Genomic DNA, 21,140 nt, shown 5'->3' with positions numbered 1-21,140 from the left:
GAATGGTTCTCATTGGTTTTTGTGTAGCAAAAAAGTCCCAGAAAAGTTAAGTATCTAAAAATACACTAAGCCCAGGCCAGGTAATTCCCCTACTCCCACGCTAGAGCCTCACCCCACCCCACCCAAACCGGAAGGTTACTGAAAAGCAGTTTATTTTTGGGACCGATCAAGGAGTCTGTTGATTATAGAAGTCTATAGCTATATTCAATCGACAAACCCTAGATCAGGCCATTTTTTTATTTATTTATTTTGGGGATTACTGTAGTAAAAGTGAAAAAATTGCCCCTGATCGCAGGACAAATTCTGGACACTCAAGAAAAAAATGCAATCCCAAAATAAACACCAGTATATTCGGCACGCCTTATGTACTGGTAGAACGTTTTGGGATTGCATTTTTTTCTTTGACTGTCCAGAACGAACATTTCTGTACAAAGCAGGGCCGTAACCAGCGGGGGAGGGCAGAGGGGGGACAGGGGCAGTTGCCCCCCCAGGAAACTAAAAACTAAGAAACTAAAGGAAAATAGGAAAAACTAAACTAAAAAAAAAAAAACAGTTGCCCCCGCCAGGAAAACTTGCCCTGCAGACAAAAAAATCCTAGTTACGGCCCTGCAAAGGAGCTATACAAAGGGTCTACAAACTGTTTTACACTGTTGTAACACAGCCAAGAGAGGATAATCTCTTGACACAGCTCAGCCTCTCGCGCTATTTCCCTGTGGGGGAGTGGGGTATGACCACAACACAACAAAGTCACGTGCCAATATCCTGAGTAACCATTCACCAAGCTCCTCCAGGGGTACAACAACATGGCGGGTTTAACTCTCGTTGCCCGAGCGTTGTTCCGTCCTAGGATTTCTCCTGTGTTGTACCGTCGGGTGTCGTCTTTCTTTACAGAAGAATACACACCACCTCAACTTGATCATGTCACTCGAGACTGGGACAAACTGTATCAGCAAAGCATTCACGATCCCGAGACATTTTGGGGGCAACTTGGGGCGACCCGCTTGAATTGGATGAAGCCTTTTGATACAGTCATGGACGTGGATTTGGACAAAGGGCAACACAAATGGTTTTTAGGAGGCAAACTCAATGTTTCGGGTACGTTTGTAGTTGATATTGTGCTGTTGTTAGCCTTATATTAAGCACTTGCATACACATATATGCATTATTTAGAGAGCTTGGGTGGGGAGGGTCAGGCAGTAGGGTGTTCACTTGTTTATATCATAACTTAATGGGACGTTCCAATTTTCATTGGCACCCCCCCCCCCCCCCCACCGCAAGGATGACAGGAATCCGAACCCTCAATTTTTTGTCAGTGCCCTTTGAAAAATGAAATCTGAAGGGTTGATTGTTTGTTGGCACCTTTGAAAAAATTTTCGGGCTCATATGCAGACTTAACCTACCGGTATACTATATACCCTTGATTGCATCTACCTGTGAACGCACACGCTAAAAGCATGTTACAAATGACGTCAAACGTCAGTGTTTCAGGTGTCAAACTTTGAAGTTTAGCAGGCCGTAACGGCAACTTTTGCTCTGAGAGTTCAATACATTTTGGTTTCAAAATGGCGGAAAGATTAGATATAGAGACTTTTTCTGAGAAACTGATGCTGATCTGTGTCGATATGCATTCATTTCAGTGTTTATGATGAGTATGGCAGTTACGCGACCATGTCTGTACTTAGAAAACTGAAACATCTAGCACCTTTCCATGTCAGAAAACAACTTGCTGAGTCGCTCATACTTTCCAGATTAGATTATAATGATGTAGTAACGTATCCCACAAATGACTATCTTATCAAGCGTTTGCAGCGTGTTCATTTGGCTGCAGCCGGATTTGTTGTTGGTCGCTATGCAAACACACATGATTTATTGAAACTTGGCTGGCTTCCGACGTCAGAAAGGCGTGAATTTTGCTTAACTAATTAGCTTTCAAGTCAATTTACTCTGTTCACTGCCCAGAACATTTACAACTCGAGCGTTATGTACCAACTAGGACGCTACGCTCAAGCAGTGAATTTCAATTGAACACAAACTATGTAGAAGGAACATTCAAGCAAAGCGCATGTAAAGCTTTTAATGGTCTCCCGAGAACAATACGATAATCCAGTGATCTGCATGAGTTCAACCGCCTCTTAAAAGCTCACTACAAGAAAAAAGCCGCAGACAATTTATTATAATTTCATTTTATCCTACAATTTTTCATATTATCTTAACACATTGTATATTTTTACTATAGCTTAATTTTTTTTTTTAACATTTTTAGCAAATTATTGTACATTATATCATAACTTTTTATCATATTTTATTATATATGTTGTGGTTCAATTTTATATTTGGTTTAAAATTTTTCAAACCAGCTTGATTTTTATTTTCCATTGTCTTATGTTCATTATTATAATCTGCATGAAACAAAAGGAAATGAAAATCAAACTGGTTTCAAAAATTTTAAACCAAAGATAAAATTAAACCACAACATATATCTTAGTCTCATATCTTAGTTTTTATAATTTGCATAGAAGAGCCAAAGTTGTTATTTGGAATGCAAATAAACCATTATTATTTTATTATTAGTAGTAGTAGTAGTATTTTGAGTGCAAAAGTTTGTGTTACGGTCTGATAAATTTCAAAGTTTGACACCTGAAACGCTGACGTAAGAGGTCATTTGAAAATATGTTTTTGGTGCATGCGTTCACTGGTAGGTGCAATCGACGGTAAGTTTCAGAGTCATAAGCGGAATTGCATTCTGAAGCAATTCTAAGCAAAAACTGAGTAAAGCTAACTAAGCATCATTCTGACTTATTTTTTATGTTACTTTATAGTGAACTGTGTTGATAGACACATGAAGGTTGATCCTGATCGCTGTGCCATAATATGGGAAAAAGACGAGCCAGGAGATGTTGAGAGGGTCAGCTACAGGTAAATATGCTGGAACAGTAAACACCCCCCTCCCCCCACCTCCCAATTCTATCAGTTTAAAATTTTGGCTTATTAATATATAACAAAGCTCTGGTTTTCTCTGCCTTTCCACAACATGTTAACTCTGAAGCACAAAACCTAACTAACAATTGATTTTTTTTTCAATGCCATTGATCATAATTATGGTGATTGTCAGCAAATCTACCAAATGACGACTGACGGATGTGACATTTTGAACTGGTTAAAGTGAACTTTGTTTTCTGAGAGGTCTGCATAATTGGTTGATGGCATTGAGAAATGTAACTATAATGATGATGATGATGACGACGACGGCGATGACTGCTGATAGGGAGTTAAAGAGTGATTGTGAGTGTGCTTGTTATCAAAAGACACAGTAAGCATACTTGTTAATGATCACTAATAAAAGATAATAAAACTATTTTAATTTCTTTATTTTTTGTACAGAGAACTGTATGAAATGGTCAACAGGATGGCCAATGTCTTGAAGAGCCATGGTGTCAAGAAGGGTGATGTGGTGTGTATTTACATGCCGGTTAGTCCTCTAGCTGTCGCTGCTATGTTGGCGTGTGCAAGGATTGGTGCCCCACACAGGTTAATAATAATCAGTATTTCTAATTAGATGGCTATTAAGTAAACATGTTGAGCCATGGGAATGGGAGATAATTGACCTCATGGTAATCACATTGAATCCTTGATCAGATTGAGTTCTAACCAGGATCACTGCATTCATGATTGCATTCTCGGACAAGAGACCTTACTCTCACAGTGCCATTCTTCACCCAGGTGTATAAATGGGTACTGGCAATTTTAATGCTGAGGGTAACCCTGTGATGGACTAGCATCCCATCCAGGTAAAAGAAGTCTGCGTTGAGCCTAGTGGCCCATACAGGCCAGAGCTTCTCCTGGTTTCTGTAGCATGAAGCGACTAGGAGTATTTCTACTCCCCCGTGGATGGGATGCTAGCTAGTCCATCCCAGGGTTACCTCCCCCCCCAGCATTAGTCTGCCGGCACCCATTTATACACTTGGGTGGAGGGAGGCACTATGAAAGTAAAGTGTCTTTCCCAAGAACACAACACAAAAACTTGGCCAGGCTAGAACCCAGACCATTTGTTTGGGAGTCCAGCTCCCTAACCATTATGCCACCTTGCATCCCTTTCAGACATGGGAAGAAAAACTCCAGCCTAATTACCTCATGCTGGCAGGATAAGCTCTTGCCAGCAGTATGGGCCACTTGATCTTTTTCCATTAGCCTGCGGTACATTTGGTGGTTAGAAATTATTAAATAATTATTAATTATTATATTTTAATTACTATACCTTCGGTCAAATTGATTATTATCAGAAAAACTGTAAACTGAGTCATTCATGCTGCACTTACATTATAGTAAATGTCAACTCAAGTTGTAAATTTAAGGGGCTGTTTTCAATTTTGTTTGATCTGTACCTTTTTTTTCTCCCCTTTCCTATTTTAATACAGTGTTGTTTTTGCTGGGTTCAGTTCAGAAGCTCTGTCTAGCAGAATTAATGATGGTAAGGAAGATTTTTATACTCCATTTTCTTTATTGACACTTATTTAATTAAATTATCACTCATCTCTCCCCTTATTGCCAGTGGTCCTTCCTGATAAACTGCAAATCACATCAGATTCATTTGGTGTATAAGAATTCAAAAATTGGAATTTTTTGTGAAAAAGAAATTTGTGGCCCATTTAATAGGAGTTTTTGACAGGCCGGTTGTTAACATTTTCTGCCTCAGAAACATAAAGAAACCCCGAGTGTACGGGACTGTAAATTCCAGATCTTTTTTTTCCAAACAGCCTTGTGTGATCAGAAGGCTACAATTTTCGATTTTCTTGATAATTTGATTTTCTTGATAATTTCTTTTTCGCTGCCTCTTGTGAGTTGTTAATCCACGTCATTTTGATTGTGGAAGCTTAAGTTTGACTTATCAAATGAATATTATTTCGAATTAATGCTTGTAATATTCATGGGAGGTGCAGTGGTCTAACGGTTAGCGTGCTGAACTCTGGGTCAAGCGGTCCGCGTTTGGGCCCTGGCCGGGGCCATTGTGTTGTGTTCTTGGGCAAGACACTTAACTCTCATAGTGCCTCTCTTCACCCGGGTGTATAAATGGGTACCGGCAAATTTACTGCTGGGGGGAACCCTGCAATGGACTAGCATCCCATCCAAGGGGGAGTAGATTTACTCCTAGTCACTTCATGCTACTGGTTCACCATGATAAGCTCCGGCCTGATGGGCCACTAGGTTCGTATGCAGACTTTACCTTACCTTTACCTTGTAATATTTATGGGTGTGATGTCATACATGTGCCGTATTATGTTATTAGCAAATGCCGAAACAGTCATCACAGCAGACCAAGTGGTACGTGGCGGCAAGGTTGGAGACCTGAAAAAGATGGTTGACAAGGCTGTGGCTGAAAGTCCTTGTGTGAAGAGAGTGTTTGTGGTCAGCCGCACAGGTGCTGATGTTCCAATGGGAAAACTTGACATACCTCTTGAAAAGGTACCCATGGCCATTTTGACTTGATGTATTTAAGGAGCCGAGTGTCACGATATATTTTGCCTCCACTACACATCCGGACACACAAACCATTGATTAAATTGGGTGCGTTGGCCAGCCAAGCCAACATATAGAGATAAAAAGAAAGGGCTAGAGCAAAGTGATTATAATTTTGAACTTCTCATCTACTTGCTAGAGACTGTGTCAACAGAATGTAACTAATTGTTCACAACAGAGGTTGAGGCCAAAGGGCCATGTTAGCGGAATTCCTTGAAAGAGACCATCATCTGAGTGGGTAGGTAGTTCACAGATCGTGCAGCCACTTGAAACCATGGAAAGCGAAATTGATAGAGGAAACTGATTATTTTGCTTGAATCCAGCAGATACTGCAGATCAATGTACAATTGATGTGCTTCACAGGGATGAGATTGGTAGCCAACACAGTTGTATAAAAGTCATAAAAGGATCTCCATCTGTTGAAAACTCTTGCATAACTAAGTCCCGGAAGATCTGGAAACAAGAGCTGTAAATTTCATTTTCTCCATTATTAAAGATACCTCTCCCGTATTACAGATAGATGAAGCCCAGAACCTCGTGTCAAAAATGTCTGCAGAAAAAACGAAAAAACCAAGTGAAAATAAAACAATATGTGACAACAAAGAAGAGGAGGAATATATACGAAATTAAAAAATAACCCCAACCTGCCTTAACAAAACAGAAACTAAGCAAGCTAACAGACAAGCAACTTCCAAAGAAACACAATAAAATATTTGTGAACGCTTTATCTAGAAAGAAACAAAACTACAACAAACATACTCTATATATCACTCAAAGGTACTATCTGATATACAATTGTTCAACATCAACAGTCTCACATCAGCCCCTTCAAGGGCAGTGTTTACAAATCTTCAAAATAAGCAAACTTGTATGACAGACCGCTCAAGGGCACTGTATGCAAATCTTCAACATTAAGAATCTTATATCATAGACCCATCAAAGGCACTGTTAAACAAATAATCGAAAATTACAAACTGATATTATAGATCCGTAAACGGCACATGTCAAGGGCCACGTCATCTTCAAGGAGAAGGCTTGAAAGCCAAATAGCAATGTACTAACATTGTGGGACGCGAAATGCATTGGAAACCAACGCGAAACGTTGGCTTATAAGAATACTAAAATTATTGCGTAAAGGTACAAAGATCAAGATCAATAATACAAACGCTTTTCCTCATATTTTTAATAGGAATAGATAAAGGATTAAATATCGTTGGAGGTGTTGAAAATAAAACGAAACATTGCAAACTAAAAAACTCGTAATAGCGATCTCGGCAAAGACAGATCCTAGCAACACTAAAACTAACATTGCTCCTAAAAGCGATCTTAGCAAAAACAGATTCCATCATCACTACCGGTAAATCTAACAATGTTTCTTGTAACAAAAACCCCAGAATTAAAAGTAGTGGCAACTTGAACCCCTACTTATTGTGCCTAATATGAAACAAGGTGCACCAAAAACTTTCCAAAATACTGAAGTGATAATTAAACACAATCTTTTCACTTGACACCAGATTTAATATCACAATACACCAACAGAACAAGTAAACGAAAAGAGGGATCAATAAATGGCAATGGCAAAGCTTCAGACTCATGATCTAAGAAATAAAATACAAAAATAATTGAATTAATGTAAAATAAGATGAAAAGCGCTAAATGCGACTAGTATGAAAAAACCAAAGGATAACTAGGATCAAAACTGAAAGCAAACGCAAAACAGAACAAACTACACCTTGATTCTGGGCATTCCTTTCAGTGATTAGCTGGTGGACCGTACTTTCTTTAACTGCTATAACAGTGAAGGATAATTGGGACACTCAAGCTTGCCAGATCGTGCAGCGGCTTGAAACCATGGAATGCGCAACTGATAGAAAACACTGATGTGCTCGAATACAGCATTAACTGCATGAACGAGGCACAATTGATGGGCTTTACAGGGATGGGACTGGTACCCAACACAGTTGAGGCAAAAGATCTCCATCTGTTTAAAACTCCTGTGTAACTAAGAGAAATCTCTGAAGCACTCAAAAACAAGAGCTGTAAATTTCATTTTCTTTTCTTTTTATTTTTATTTTTAATAATAATAAAGACACCTCTCCTGTATCACATGTAGGTGAAGACTATAACCTCGTGCCAGAAATGTCTAAAGAAAAAACGAAACAAAGTGATAATAAAGGAATATGTGAAAACAAACAATGGTACTTGAACAAAAGAGAGACTAAGCAAGCTAATACATACAGACAAGCAACTTCCAGAGAAACGCAATTCAATATTTATGAACGCTTACTCCAGAAAGAAACAAAACGACAAGAAACATACATGTACTCTATACACCACTAAAGGGCACTATGAAAATATATAAATACTTGACATTGACAGTCTCATATCAGACCCCTAAAGGGGAGTGATAATAAATCTTCAACATTATCAATCATTAAACATAGACCCCTCAAGGGCACTGTATTCAAAACTTCAACATAAACAATCTCATATCATAGACCCCTCAAGGGCACTGTATTCAAATCTTCAAGATAAAGAATCTCATATCATAGACCCCTCAAGGGCACTGTATTCAAATCTTCAACATAAATAATCTCATATCATAGACCCCCCAAGGACAGTGTAATCACATCTTCAACAAAAACAACAACAACAATAATAATAATAATAATAATAATAGTAATAATTTTATTTGTCTATTTCTAAAATATTTACAATGGCTAAAGATACATTCTGACTTAAATTTGAGCATACATTACAAATACGACTTATTTTTGATAATAATAATAATAATAATGATGGTTTATTTGCATTCCAACAATATTGGCTCTTCTATGCAAACTCAAGGGCACTGTATTCAAATCTTCAACGTAGACAATCTCATATCATAGACCCCTCAAGGGCACTGTAATCAAATCTTCAACATAAACAATAATAATAATAATAATAATAATAATGGTTTATTTGAATTCCAACAATATTGGCTCTTCTATGCAATCTCAAGGGCACTGTATTCAGATCTTCAACATAAATAATCTTGTATCATAGACCCGTCAAGGGCACTGTATTCAAATCTTAAACATAAACAATCTCATATCATAGACCCCTCAAGGGCACATGCCCTTCAAGCAGAAGGCTAAAAAGCCATAAAGCAAAGTACTAATACTGTAGGACGCAAAATGCATAGGAGACTAACGGGAAACCTTAGCCCGTAGCAACAATATAATGTATGCGCAAAAATTAACCGAGATCAATAAACGCAATAACAAGGAATAAAATAGGAACAGATAGAAGGTGTAGAAAATATAGTGATACACTCAAAACTAATAAGCCCGTTATAGTGATCTGAACAAAGACAGATAAATTTTCAGCACCAATAAATTAGTGATTAATTGTTTGTTGTAACAAAAAGCCGTGGAATTATAAGTAGTGGCAACATGAAGCCCGACTAATAGTGCCTATAATGAAAGAAGGCGTGGGAATTACTTTCCAAAACTGAAGTGATCTACGCAATCTGCCTTTAAAGAAAACATGAATAAAGTGTTAAATCAAAAGGAAATCAAACCAAAAGTAAAATGGAACAAACTACACCTTGATCCTGGGCGTTGTTGCTTAGCCACTCTGACCGTAAGTCGGCAGGACCAGCACAAGAAAGGAGTCTCTACAGAGACCTGGTTTTGCTTCAGCTCTATAAGTTTTCTTCTCATCGTCTTCGTCCGACATCCGCCACGTCGTGATGTTTGCATTCCAAAGCAGAACGGCGACTAAAAAGACATTCCCCGATAGAACGCTTTCTTGGATTTGTCAAAGTCTTTACGACAAAGACCGACGATATCGTCTTCAATTGCGTCTAGGACCGATTTGTTAGCTCTAAACTGATCTTCATTACTCTTCTTATTGAACGAAAGGAGAAGCAACGCGCTTCTTTCAACATCCCGCATCTGCTCAGCGGCACCTCATCGCTCGATCTCGTAGAACCAAGACAAAATATTGGTAGAACTAAAATTATAGTCGCGACAAGATTCTTTATCTGACCAAGAAGATCACGATTGTTCCGAGGAATAATTTCTCTGACTTTAGTTTTGTCCGGTGGAAAACCAAACATTGACCAAAACATGACGAAGGCTGACCGTAGAATGTCTCACCTTTCTAACGGCCACCTATTTAAACTCAAATCCCACTATACACTGCGCACCTCAAACCCGCACCCAGCCCTCTGATCCGTGCCGGCAAAATAGTAATTTATGCTAATTTAAGATCATCACAAATTACATTTTAAGTCATTTTTCTGATTACTTTCAATTGAAGTAAACCTCAAAATAATAGTAATTAACAATAATAATAATTATTATTATTAATAGAAAAACAACAAAAAAACAAGGATGGTTTCAAGTGACGAAGATTATGATCGACAACATGAATTACGATCAGCAAACTCGAAAAAAACTTGAATGCCATTTTTTTCAAGATGGGTTGTCCGTGACGTAGCCCTCTTAAGGTGGCTTACTTTGGTTTTGAGAGAGAGAAACAGCCCAACTTTTATCTTTCTCTTATTACTGTCTGTTACAGCATACAACCATCATATGCGACATTTCAACAAAAAAACTAGTAAACAGCCAAAGTGAACAAATGAGTGCTTAAGTAAGGGCTGGGCACTAGTAGTTTCAATGGTGTTTTTCTAATCTAACCGTTTGACCCCAGCTAAAAATTTCAGAATTAGAAGTTGCTTCTGAATGAACATTCATACAAAATAAAATAAAAATCTGTAAGATAGGTTTTTTGCAAAATAGGAAAATGGGAAATTTTGCCTATTTTAAAAATAACTTAAAATCTGTCAAAAAATTTGGGGTTAGGTCATACGTGTAGATTTTGAGAAAAATGCCATCGAAACTACTAGTGCCCAGTTCCCTCTTAAGCACTTGGTCGTCCATTTTGGCTGTTTATTAGCATTTTTATTGTTCAAATTTTGCATATGATGGTTGTACGCTGTAACACACAGTAAAAAGAGAAAGATAAAACATTTCTAAAAATTTTACTAAAGAGTCAAAAGTAAGGCTCATTCAGCCCACAAACTGTAGTAAGCCGCCACCATAACTTGAAAACTGTATTTAAATGTGGCAATTCAACAGAGCTAAAAACAGAGTCATGCCAGTGCACATCCTCCAAGTCAACTGCATTTCTCAGAGGCAACTGCATTTTGCTTCTAAACCTTTGTTCTCCCCCTCCCTTCCCTTCTGCACTGTCCCATCATGGGGTAACGGGTGCCTTTTTTCTCTTTTTTCCATTCTGCATATATTGGGACTCATGGCTGGTTTGCCAGGGTTTCCGACTCACGCATGGGAGGAATAGACCCCAACTAGGAGCTGACTACCAAAAGTGGAATCTCCTGGGTGACACAGGAACTCAATCTTACATATTTGTCGTTAGGAAATGAGTAAGCAGTCAACAGAATGTGAACCGGAGCCAATGGACAGTGAAGATGTTTTGTTCTTGTTGTACACATCCGGCAGCACAGGGCAACCAAAGGGTGTGGTCCATACACAGGCCGGGTATCTACTTTATGCCAAGCTCACACATAAGGTATGTGAACAACTACCTCATCTGTCTATTCTTAAGGCCCAGGCACATGCAGCATCTTGCATGCAATTTTGCAAGTAGTATTTTGACCTCAATATGGCCATGCACTTTGAACAACATTTTTTGCATGTTCATGTGGCAAGCAAGTTACAAATTTAACAATTTGTAGCCAATTCTGGTGATTGCATATATTTGGACCAAGGTAGCTAAGAGGAATATACTGTGGCTGCTTATTCAGTAACGATGCACGATTTTACAGGTTTAAGGTAGACTTTTGGGCATTTTTTTCTCTGCAACGAATTTGGTGATCCCCCATGTTTTTACATTTCTGACATGCTGTAATCTCACAGTAGTGACAGTTTTAGAAAAAAGTCAAATGTGGGAAGATTTTTGCAGCCAAAAGTAAGAACGTGGCTGGTAGTTCTTTTTTTTTTTTTTTTGGGGGGGGGGGGGGAGAAAAAAGCTGATAGTTCTTGCAGTGTTACAGGCTCGGGAAATATCCAGACTTCCTGTAGATTTCAGTTCTGTTTTGTTACATTTTTTTTTCCTTTAATTTGTCAAAAACCAAGTTAATATTTTGTTCCTTATCTTTATAGTATGTGTTTGACTACCAGCCTGGTGATATATTTGGTTGCGTTGCTGACATTGGTTGGATTACGGGGCACACATACGTTGTGTATGGCCCACTATGTAATGGGGCCACCACAGTTCTGTTTGAGAGCACCCCCACGTACCCAGACCCAGGCCGCTACTGGGAAATGGTAGAGAGGCTCAGGGTGAATCAGTTCTATGGAGCTCCAACTGCGATAAGACTGTTGCTTAAATCAAGCAACTCCTATGTTACCAAGTATGACAGATCATCTTTAAAACTTCTTGGCACAGGTTGGTTTCAACTAAAACTTTTGAAATGGCAGAACTTTTACATTGCAAAACTGCTTTTTAAAAAAAAATTTTTGGTGAAACACAAAGCAAAGTCAAACCTCTTCTTACAAACACCTCGGCTCCATAACCTGGACTCCCCTAATTACAGATAGTTCACTCAGTCCAGAGAAATAAACCAAAATTTGTATAATCTATGCCCCCATCAGGGCTCGAGACTAACGGTAGCCAACTAGCCAAAGATTACTAAAATTTAGGGTTTGGCTACAAGGTTTAGCATAACTAGCCATTTGGCTAGTAAAAAAACTCGGAAAAGTCAACAGTTCTTGATAGAAATCAATATATCTGACTAGTGAAAAATTACTTTTGGCTAGTACAATCTGACATGTCACTAGCCAATAAACCAGTGAGTTAAAAAGTTAGTCTCGAGCCCTGCCCCATAATATTGACACTTTAATATAGATACCCATCTCTGCCACTTTTGTGTCCATATTAAAGAGGCTTGACTGTCATCTCTATATCTACCGGTATATTATTATTTGACAAATGCTTGTGTTGTCCATGGTCAGAATGTTATTGATATCTGTTGAATCCATACTTAACAGATGTGCCGAGATATATATGTAGGTTGCCAAGACACAACTGAAGTCTTGCAAAGCACTGCATAACCACATTTTCTCTATCTGTAAAAAGAAGTCTCATTGACAAATTGTTGAATAATGAAACAATTTATCCTGCTCAATCTTGCAGAATATTGTTTGATTTTCGCCAACTCGACCAACAGTCTTGTCTAAGTATCAGGTAATATTCAGGAAGATTTCACAGATAATGAACATAGACATCCCCCGATAATATGAACACTCGGCTCTGCCTGCATTAAAGAGATGATTGCATACATGTATGGCTGAACACTGAGTGTTGTGTCTTTATTATTTCCTCTTGATGCTCAGTGGGTGAACCAATCAATGCTGAGGCGTGGCATTGGTACCATGAGGTCGTTGGAGAGAAGCGATGTCCTATAGTTGATACATGGTGGCAGACAGGTTAGGCATATGTTACGTGCAAATATCTTTCAAGATAAGGCTTGTCTCACAGCTAGTCCACAAAAATGTTCTTTTGTATCTAATGGTACTTTGCTATGTTGAATGTTCTATTTAGTATTGATTGACAGTTTGGTAGAACCAACTAAAGTTGCAACTTTCAATTCAAATTTTCGTGAGTAAGCTGCCAAGTTCGAGTTGTCATTTTTCCTGTATGAAATGAATTTAAATCACTTCTGGATCAAAGAAGGAGAAATTCATTACCTTATAGGCAACTATTTATCAACAGACTGCAAAAAATTAGCAACAGGTTGAGCCCAAATCGCTAAACTGAAAAATTGTGCTTAAAAAAATTCAAATTTGCTCTTCAAGTTGCAGCTTATGGACTTATGCCAGGAGATTCAGTCTGTTTTTCCACCAGCTGTTCTTTTCACTAATTCCGTTTTCACACTGTTCGAACCCAACTAATTGAATGCCTAGAACACCCTATGTGAGGAAAGGGGGTTATTATTGGATAGAATGTTGCATTTCAAAATTGTTTAAGGTTAGAAAGTATTTCTAAAGGATTTTTATGAAGTTTCAGCTGTAGCTCTTAAAAGTAAGTAATGACTTTTTTCTTGTCCTGTGCAGAGACCGGTGGGATCCTGCTCTCTCCAAGACCCGCACCAGATGATTCACCCCTCAAGCCTGAGTTTCCTGCGAGGCCCTTCTTTGGTGTAGAGCCGGTTATTCTGGATGAGAAGGTAACTGCGTGGTTGTGCTTTTTCATAAACAGTCACTCTCCTGGCCTGGAAGAGACAAAAAGTCAAATGTCTCCCACTGCCTACCCCACCCACTCTACACAGTGGCAGATCGAGGGAAGGGGCTCAGGCCCCCACCTGAGCCAAACTAAGCCAAACTAAGGCCGGAAGGGCAGAGAAAAATTATTTTCGGAGGCCCGGGCACCTTCTTTATTTCAGCGCCTGGATGATCGGGTCCCCACTTACCTAAAGGTCTGGATGCGCCACTGCTACAAGTGTTTTTCGAGCCATTTCAAGGTTTTTTTTTTACTTCTTACGTGCATATTCTTAAGGCGGGAGTGCCATGTATTTTTGTGCCACTTGGGTTTATTGGCAATATCTCGTTCACATTTCAAGCAATGCAAAAACTTTCTAGTCATCTCATAAATCTATGTTTTGAGGTGTTTTGTAAATTTTTGGGTCATTTTTGGTGATGTTTGGGAGGAAACAGTTTTTGTAAAATTTAGGAAAAAAGAAATAATGAAGACTTGATGTAGTTCCAAAATTAGAATTTGAAGTTAAGAATTAGTAGATGGATACCAAGTTCTTGAGGTGTAGCCTTGTTGTGATTATAAGCTTGTTTTCATCCTTTTATGTCATAAAGTTACTGTTTTCATTCATAACTCTGGCAGACGTTTTGAACTCATGAATTTCTTGCCGTCAAAGTATTCTCTTGTTATCAGTTACATCTAGGATTTTCTCGAAAAGTTCGTCCAAATCCACCAGACTTTTTCTGGTCTTAGTTTTTATTTATGAACTGTTCCAGGGTCGAGAGATGATTGGAAATGATGTGAAAGGTGCCTTATGTGTCCGTACGTCTATACCAAGCATGTCCCGCACCATATATGGACATCATCAACGTTTTCTAGATACCTACTACAATCCTTTTAAAGGTATGGAGCATCATCTATAGGGGCTAGGCATGAGTGTATATTACACAGGGAGCACCCAATGAGGTAGCCTCTCACGCAGTAGTTTTTATGGCTGATCGTATTTCCTCCTTGTGCGGAGGAAATGTAAGGAAAAGTCTTGCAATGTCGTACTGTTTTCCTTGATCGTTTGGGACCTGTCAAAGGGACATTTGAGTAAATTAACTTAGTTTAATCAGCTCGGATTTGTAGCTAAATGTTTAAGTTATAGAACTTTTAGGTAACGAAATAATTAAATTATCTGAATTTTTAAGCTGTTGTTGCTTTTCCGAAAATCATGCTGGGGTTTTCTTGTACCCAAAACGGAATTTTCATCTCTAGAAATAAATGAATTATATTTTGCATATCACGAAAGTTTGAGGTGACGTTTCACTTATGAAAAACTGAGAGGATTACAGGCCTTTCGAAATTTCAACCGAAGTAATCCGTTGGGTACCCCTAATTACGTAACCAATCAGAAGCAGAGCCTTTACCTGTTTTTCCCGCTTGTGACCGGTTGCAAACCCGTTTTTTTTTTCGAGCTCTGATTGGATCATTTCTGGTTTCTCGTTTCTGCAGGTTTTTACTTTACTGGCGATGGAGCCTTACGCGATAAGGACGGGGACTACAGGATCACGGGAAGGATGGATGATGTCATTAACGTGAGTGGCAAACGATTGGGAACGGCGGAAATCGAGGATGCCATGGTAACAAGACAAGAGTTCGTTTTACTTGACTATGTTAATCATAGCCTCCTACGCAGCTTTGACGTTCTGTGGGCTCGTCCGTCATGCGTGCCTCCCCTCCCCCCCCCCCCCCTCCCACAAATGTTTATGGAAGAGGAACGTGAGACGAGCTCAAAGAGCATCTGCGCAGAAGGCTATGGCGCTTTTACAACTACTGTTGTTGTTTTTTTTTTTTTTTCACTCCATTTTCCACTTTTCTGTCCAGGACAACCACGAAGCAGTCGCTGAAACAGCTGTTGTGGGCTTCCCACATCCAGTTAAAGGAGAAGGTCGGTTTCTTTCGCAACAACTTATTCAGTTGCATAGAAAACCTGAATTAAAAATACGCTCTCAAACTGGATTCGAACCCTGGACCTCCACATTACCGGTGTGATGCACCGGCAATGAAATTCTTCCTAAGGAAATTATGGAAATTTTACGGGGAAACGTTAGGAGAGCTTTGCTACTAAACTTTTATGGGGAAACGTTAGGAGAGCTTTGCTACTAAACCCCAGCAAAGGGCTGGGGTTTATTGTCTTTTGGAGGGATTAATCGAGTGCTTTGAAGGGAGGAACAAAGTGTCGGGGGGGGGGGGGGTGTAAGTTTTTATTTTCTCATTGCATGGTTAATCCAGGCTGATAGGTGATAATAATAAAGAAAATTATCAATTGCAACTAGGGAATACGGCCCTGATGTACCACGAAATTCTTACAACTCACATTAAAGTTAGTAAGGGGAAAGAATAACTTGATCACACGTGTGTTGAAAATAGAGAGTTAAGTCTGTTTGTCAAGTGGGTTTGTTTTATAAAGAATTGAAAGATGCTTGTATGTCTTTCTTAAAAGGTATTTATGCCTATGCGACTTTGAAAGATGACGCCACAATATCTGCAGAAGACTTAAGAAAGGATCTCAAGGCTATTGTCCGACAGAAGATAGGCTCCTTCGCTGTGCCAGAAGTTATTCAGGTGATCATTTTTGGAATTTAATAAATCTACGTATGTAAGACATTTTCCACCGCTATTCTAAGTTATCCTGTATATTTAAAGCGCGATTTGCGTCAAACAATTTTGATATTCCTGTGAAATGACGAAGAAATCTCACCTTGGGGCTCAGTACAGTACTGTCAAAACATTTGAAATACGTGATACGTTGGTGTTTTCTCTTCCATATGAATGGTACATACTGCAGCCAATCATTCCTGCGAAATGACGAAGAAATCTCACCTTGGGGCTCAGTACAGTACTGTCAAAACATTTGAAATACGTGATACGTTGGTGTTTTCTCTTCCATATGAATGGTACATACTGCAGCCAATCAGAGCAAATATGCCTTTTGTCAGCCTATCAGAAACCGACAAATTCAGAACCAATCATGACTGAGTTAATGCGCGCTTTTATGGGCTTGGCACTGGGTGCATGTTTTCCCGCGCTTGGCACCGGTGCATGCTTTCCCGCTCTTTTTCACTGGTTGCATATTTTCCCGCTCTTTTGCACCGGTTTTGCTATTTTCTTATGCTTTAGATTCTGATTGGTTCGTTGTTATATTGCTACTAGTCGGGGGTTGAAGCGGAATAATGAATATTTAATACTGGCTTAAAATTGTAAAGGAATATTGAATATTGGCTCAAAATTGTAAGGAATATTGAATATTCAGTTTTTTAATCAAGAATATTGAATACTTGCAAAGAGAAAATAAGTTCTCCTCACCCTCTCTGTCTCCAAATGAGAATCGCAGGTGTTCTATATTTTCGATATTTGGCAGGCGCTCTAGATCTGCCTCATGTTACGCTTGCAAAATTTGCCACACGGACTACTCCCCAAGGAAGATATTTTCTTGTGACGTCACTTTCAAAGCACATGTTTCAGTTGACCGCTTTAAATTTTGACGCTTTGGTTACGGTCTAAGAACTGTTCGAAATTTTGTAAAGATGGGAAAGCACAGGAAAGACAGGTAAGTAAAGCTTTTAACTTGAACGTGCCCCCCCCCCCCCCCAGTTTTTTTCCCCAAAAAGTAAAAACAGTCCTGTATAAAACGTTGAAAATAAATTTTATTTCCCGACAGTTTTGAAACAATAACATTTGTACTTCTGTTCATTTGTTTGTGGGGGACAACCAGCGGCGCAAGCCCCTGTTTGAGAAATTTTCAAAAAACGACCTGCCGATGAAGTCTACGTTTGCCTCTAAGGCAACTCAGACAGTTTAGTAACTACGAACCTACTACGATGACTCTGAAAGGTGAAACATTTGCTGGTTTCAAGATACAGAGATAGTGGGTTTTCTATTTTCATCCTCTCTTCATTTCGTAATTGACATTGCAAGTGTTATACTCTCTTCAATGTGCATTGCAATTGGTTTGCTGAGACAGTGTAGGAAGTAAATAATTCGTGATATGCGTAAATCACAAATAGCTCTTGGAGAACGCTGGAAATAGAATTTCCAAGCCTCTAGATTTCAAAATTTTCTGGAGAGGAATGCCCCCAGACCCCCCCTAGCGGCTCGCGTTATTGACCGCGTCGAAGTTGTAGTCGATGAGGGTCGGCAAAAATGAAGAACTGTACACAATTTCGCAGCAAGAAGTTTTAAGAATTGAGCGGATACTCAAAGGAGGCGTAGACAGTGACATTGACTCCGAGGATGAGGCTTCAGATGCCTCAGACGACGAACAGCCGGGAGGACCATCCAGGGTTTCTTGTCGTACACAAACAGGGAGAACAGCAACCCGTATTAGATTACGGTGATGTCGAACTTTTTTGAAAAATCACAAAGCTGATCTAACAGCTACAGCTGAAAATAGATAACGCATAAAGCGGTGCTCAATGTAAAATGTGTCATGATATAGGAATAATACTCAGATTGGTAACAGAATGCTACTTTTAAATTATGTGGCCCGTTGACGTACTTGTGGGCACTTGTACCATTCCTGTTATTCCTGAAGGCAAACACTACATTTATCTTTTATCCGTTGTTCACTTATTGGTTTAGAAGTAACTCTTGATAGACACGTCGTTATGGTTACGTACAGTTGTTGTCTTTGTACATGCTTCAAAAGACTATGCTTCGCTTAAAGCGGGTGTGATATTATGTATTTCTGTTAGGTGCACTAATTTCGACTTGATTGCACGAGTGATGATGTTAAGGAGATAAACGCGTTTTCGAACAAGTTTGTACAATGGCCTACAACTGAAAGAACTTGTTATAAACATCGTGCAACACTTCATTGTTTTCCAGATTATATAGACTCATTGGTTGGACCCCATTATCGTCATTGTTTGTTAAATAAAGCTTTTCACTGAAACATGTTGCTTGGCTTTTTTGGGGGGTACTATTTTGCTAGTCAGCAAATAAAGAAGTCACATGCGTCTTACACTTTAATCAAGGCCATTGAAGGTGTAACTAGAGAGCACCATTAAAAAAAACATGTAATAAGTGATGAACTAACACCTTCCAGAAGGATAGCAGCAGAACAATGTCCAGTGTCCTGTGCACAACTTGTGAATTAGAATAGAATATTTGACCGCTCTCGTTTTGTGGGTCTGAAAATTGTATACCTGGGAACATCAACCTATTTAAAGGAATAATGAATATTGATCTCAAAATAGGGAAGGAATAATGAATACTTGTGAAAAATGGGCGGGGAATAATGAATATTTAAAGTGAAAATATTCCGCTTCAACCCCCGATACTAGGTGCAATTAGTAAAGCAACTCTGTCAACCAAGACTTAACGCTTCTTTCTGAATTCTCTGTAACCTCAGTACTTATCTGTTTAAAATAGTTCCTGGTTTCCTGACATAGAAACAAGTTGCGTTTGTTTGTATAAACCCCTTCTCAAAATGTTTTTTTTCTTTTTCGTCTCCTTAGGTTGTGCCCGGTCTTCCCAAAACCCGGTCAGGAAAGATAATGCGACGTATTTTGAGGAAAGTTGCCCAAGACAAGCCTGATGAATTAGGTGACGTGTCTACTTTAGCGGATCCTTCAGTCGTGGAAGAAATTGTACGACAACATTTGGAGCTCATGCAGGAAGTTAGAGCGAAACACGAGTAGGGTGGATTGCTGGAATCCAGTTTTTTCTCAAGGCGCGAAGAACACTGGCCGAGATAGGGATTGGTGCACAGAACTGAGCACGACGGGTGTTCAAATCTGTTTATATGGTTTCTGATTCACTTGTTAGCGTAAATAACATTTGACATAGGGAAAAATTGTTAGAGGTCATGCTGCTTAATGAATCTGGCAAGTGTGAAGGAAATGGCTTGAAAATCGAACGAGATATTTCCTTTAAAAAATTGATAAATTTTAAGACTTTCGTACAAACGTCTAGAAATGTTAATTTTTAGCGTATTGTTTATAGCAGATTTATGCCTGTTTTCTTTCACACTTTGCTATGTTCTGTGTCTTGGGTATGATAATAGTCTGTTTAAAGGTGAAATTGTTTCCAATTTAAAAATGTAGACAGTGACTTTAGGAATGATCCTTGCAATTCCTGAAACTGGTAGAGCAGTTTGTTCTCACATGAGTGTCGAAAGTAAATTGTGTTTGCTTTGGTTTTGCATTACTACGCTTAGTGATTGGCTTAAAAATCTCGCACCACTTTCTCAGCCAATCAGAACAAAAACCAAAACCAATCGTGACTCGCTCGCGCACGTTTTCCCGCGCTGCGTGCCAGCTTCATGTATTTGCTTCGAGTTTTGATTGGTTCACTGGATTGTCTGTGTCCTTTGTGATTGGCCAAAGTAATTACTTTGGTTTTGGTTTTACTACACTCAATTGAAAACTGCTGTAACAAACCTTGATTCCGATATAACAAGTCAACCTTGTGACCGCCACTTGCAGAGACAGGTTATGACTGGATAACATAATGTATCAAACAGTACATGGTCTTTATCGCAGAATTTGCAAACATAACGAACATTAAAATTCTGTCTAAAAGTAGACTTGCCTCGGTTTTCGTAGCTTGTTCCAAGCATTCGGTTAAGTGTGGAGTAGCGTGTAAAACGCTGCTCCAAAACTAGCCGAACGCCTGAATCAGGCCACATTTTACGTGGAGGGCGCGCGAGTAGGCCATTTTGCCTCCCGCAATGTGTGCGCACGAGATTTACAAGAGAGTACGAATTTTTTCCCGCCAGAATGACACGTGTTCACGCGCGCTTTCTTCAATCGGCACGGGGAGTGTTCGTTACGTAGGGGTCGCACTGTAGCTTTTGCTTTTGTCAGAGAAACTACGTAATATCTTTGAACACAGATTTTAACCCAGACTAGAAGTGAAACCAATTGCGGCGAAACGATGTCGTACAGAAAGGAAATGATTTATCATTATTGTTTGCAAAGGAACAAACTTTCTCGATTTGGTTCAAATGTGTGGTCCTTAGTAAATATATCACTATATATCCGTGTAGTTAGTTTATTAGAATTTTCAGCTTTAAGCGAATAAATTTAGAAAAAGTATTGTAGAATAGGGGAATAGGTACACTGGACGTTCCGTTTTCTTACCTCGTATAAAATATGAAGCAAATTGTTGGATAATTTGGGAATGATTAATAATTTGATAGTAGAACGGTATAACACGTCGTTAAAAACTTAGTCGTTATCACAGTCGGTACTTCTGTACCTAGGGTGCCTAAAAATTAATATATTATATTTTTGTCCACAACATTGAAGTAATAATGCAATAAACAATTATTTATCCATACTCGAAAATGACGTTACTGAATAGCACTGACA

General features: G+C 39.0%; 1 protein-coding gene across 1 annotated transcript; it reads left to right on the top strand.

The window, feature by feature from the left end:
• Window positions 1-786: 786 nt before the first annotated feature.
• On the top strand, window positions 787-21,108 carry LOC144634926 (acetyl-coenzyme A synthetase 2-like, mitochondrial). The gene is made up of 14 exons (XM_078493981.1): window positions 787-1,095; window positions 2,820-2,916; window positions 3,382-3,528; window positions 4,416-4,468; window positions 5,285-5,460; window positions 10,942-11,094; window positions 11,688-11,973; window positions 12,921-13,013; window positions 13,641-13,753; window positions 14,556-14,682; window positions 15,277-15,404; window positions 15,649-15,712; window positions 16,268-16,389; window positions 19,284-21,108. The coding sequence occupies exons 1-14, from the start codon at window positions 804-806 to the stop codon at window positions 19,464-19,466; spliced, it is 2,034 nt and encodes a 677-aa protein (XP_078350107.1). The 5' UTR covers window positions 787-803; the 3' UTR covers window positions 19,467-21,108.
• Window positions 21,109-21,140: the final 32 nt, after the last annotated feature.

This window comes from Oculina patagonica, chromosome 13 (assembly GCF_052425735.1).
Source record: "Oculina patagonica isolate OP01 chromosome 13, crgOcupat, whole genome shotgun sequence".
NCBI classification, from domain to species: Eukaryota; Metazoa; Cnidaria; class Anthozoa; order Scleractinia; family Oculinidae; genus Oculina; species Oculina patagonica.
The sequence above is the reverse complement of the archived record's forward strand: the minus strand, read 5'-3'. Positions and strand labels throughout refer to the sequence as shown.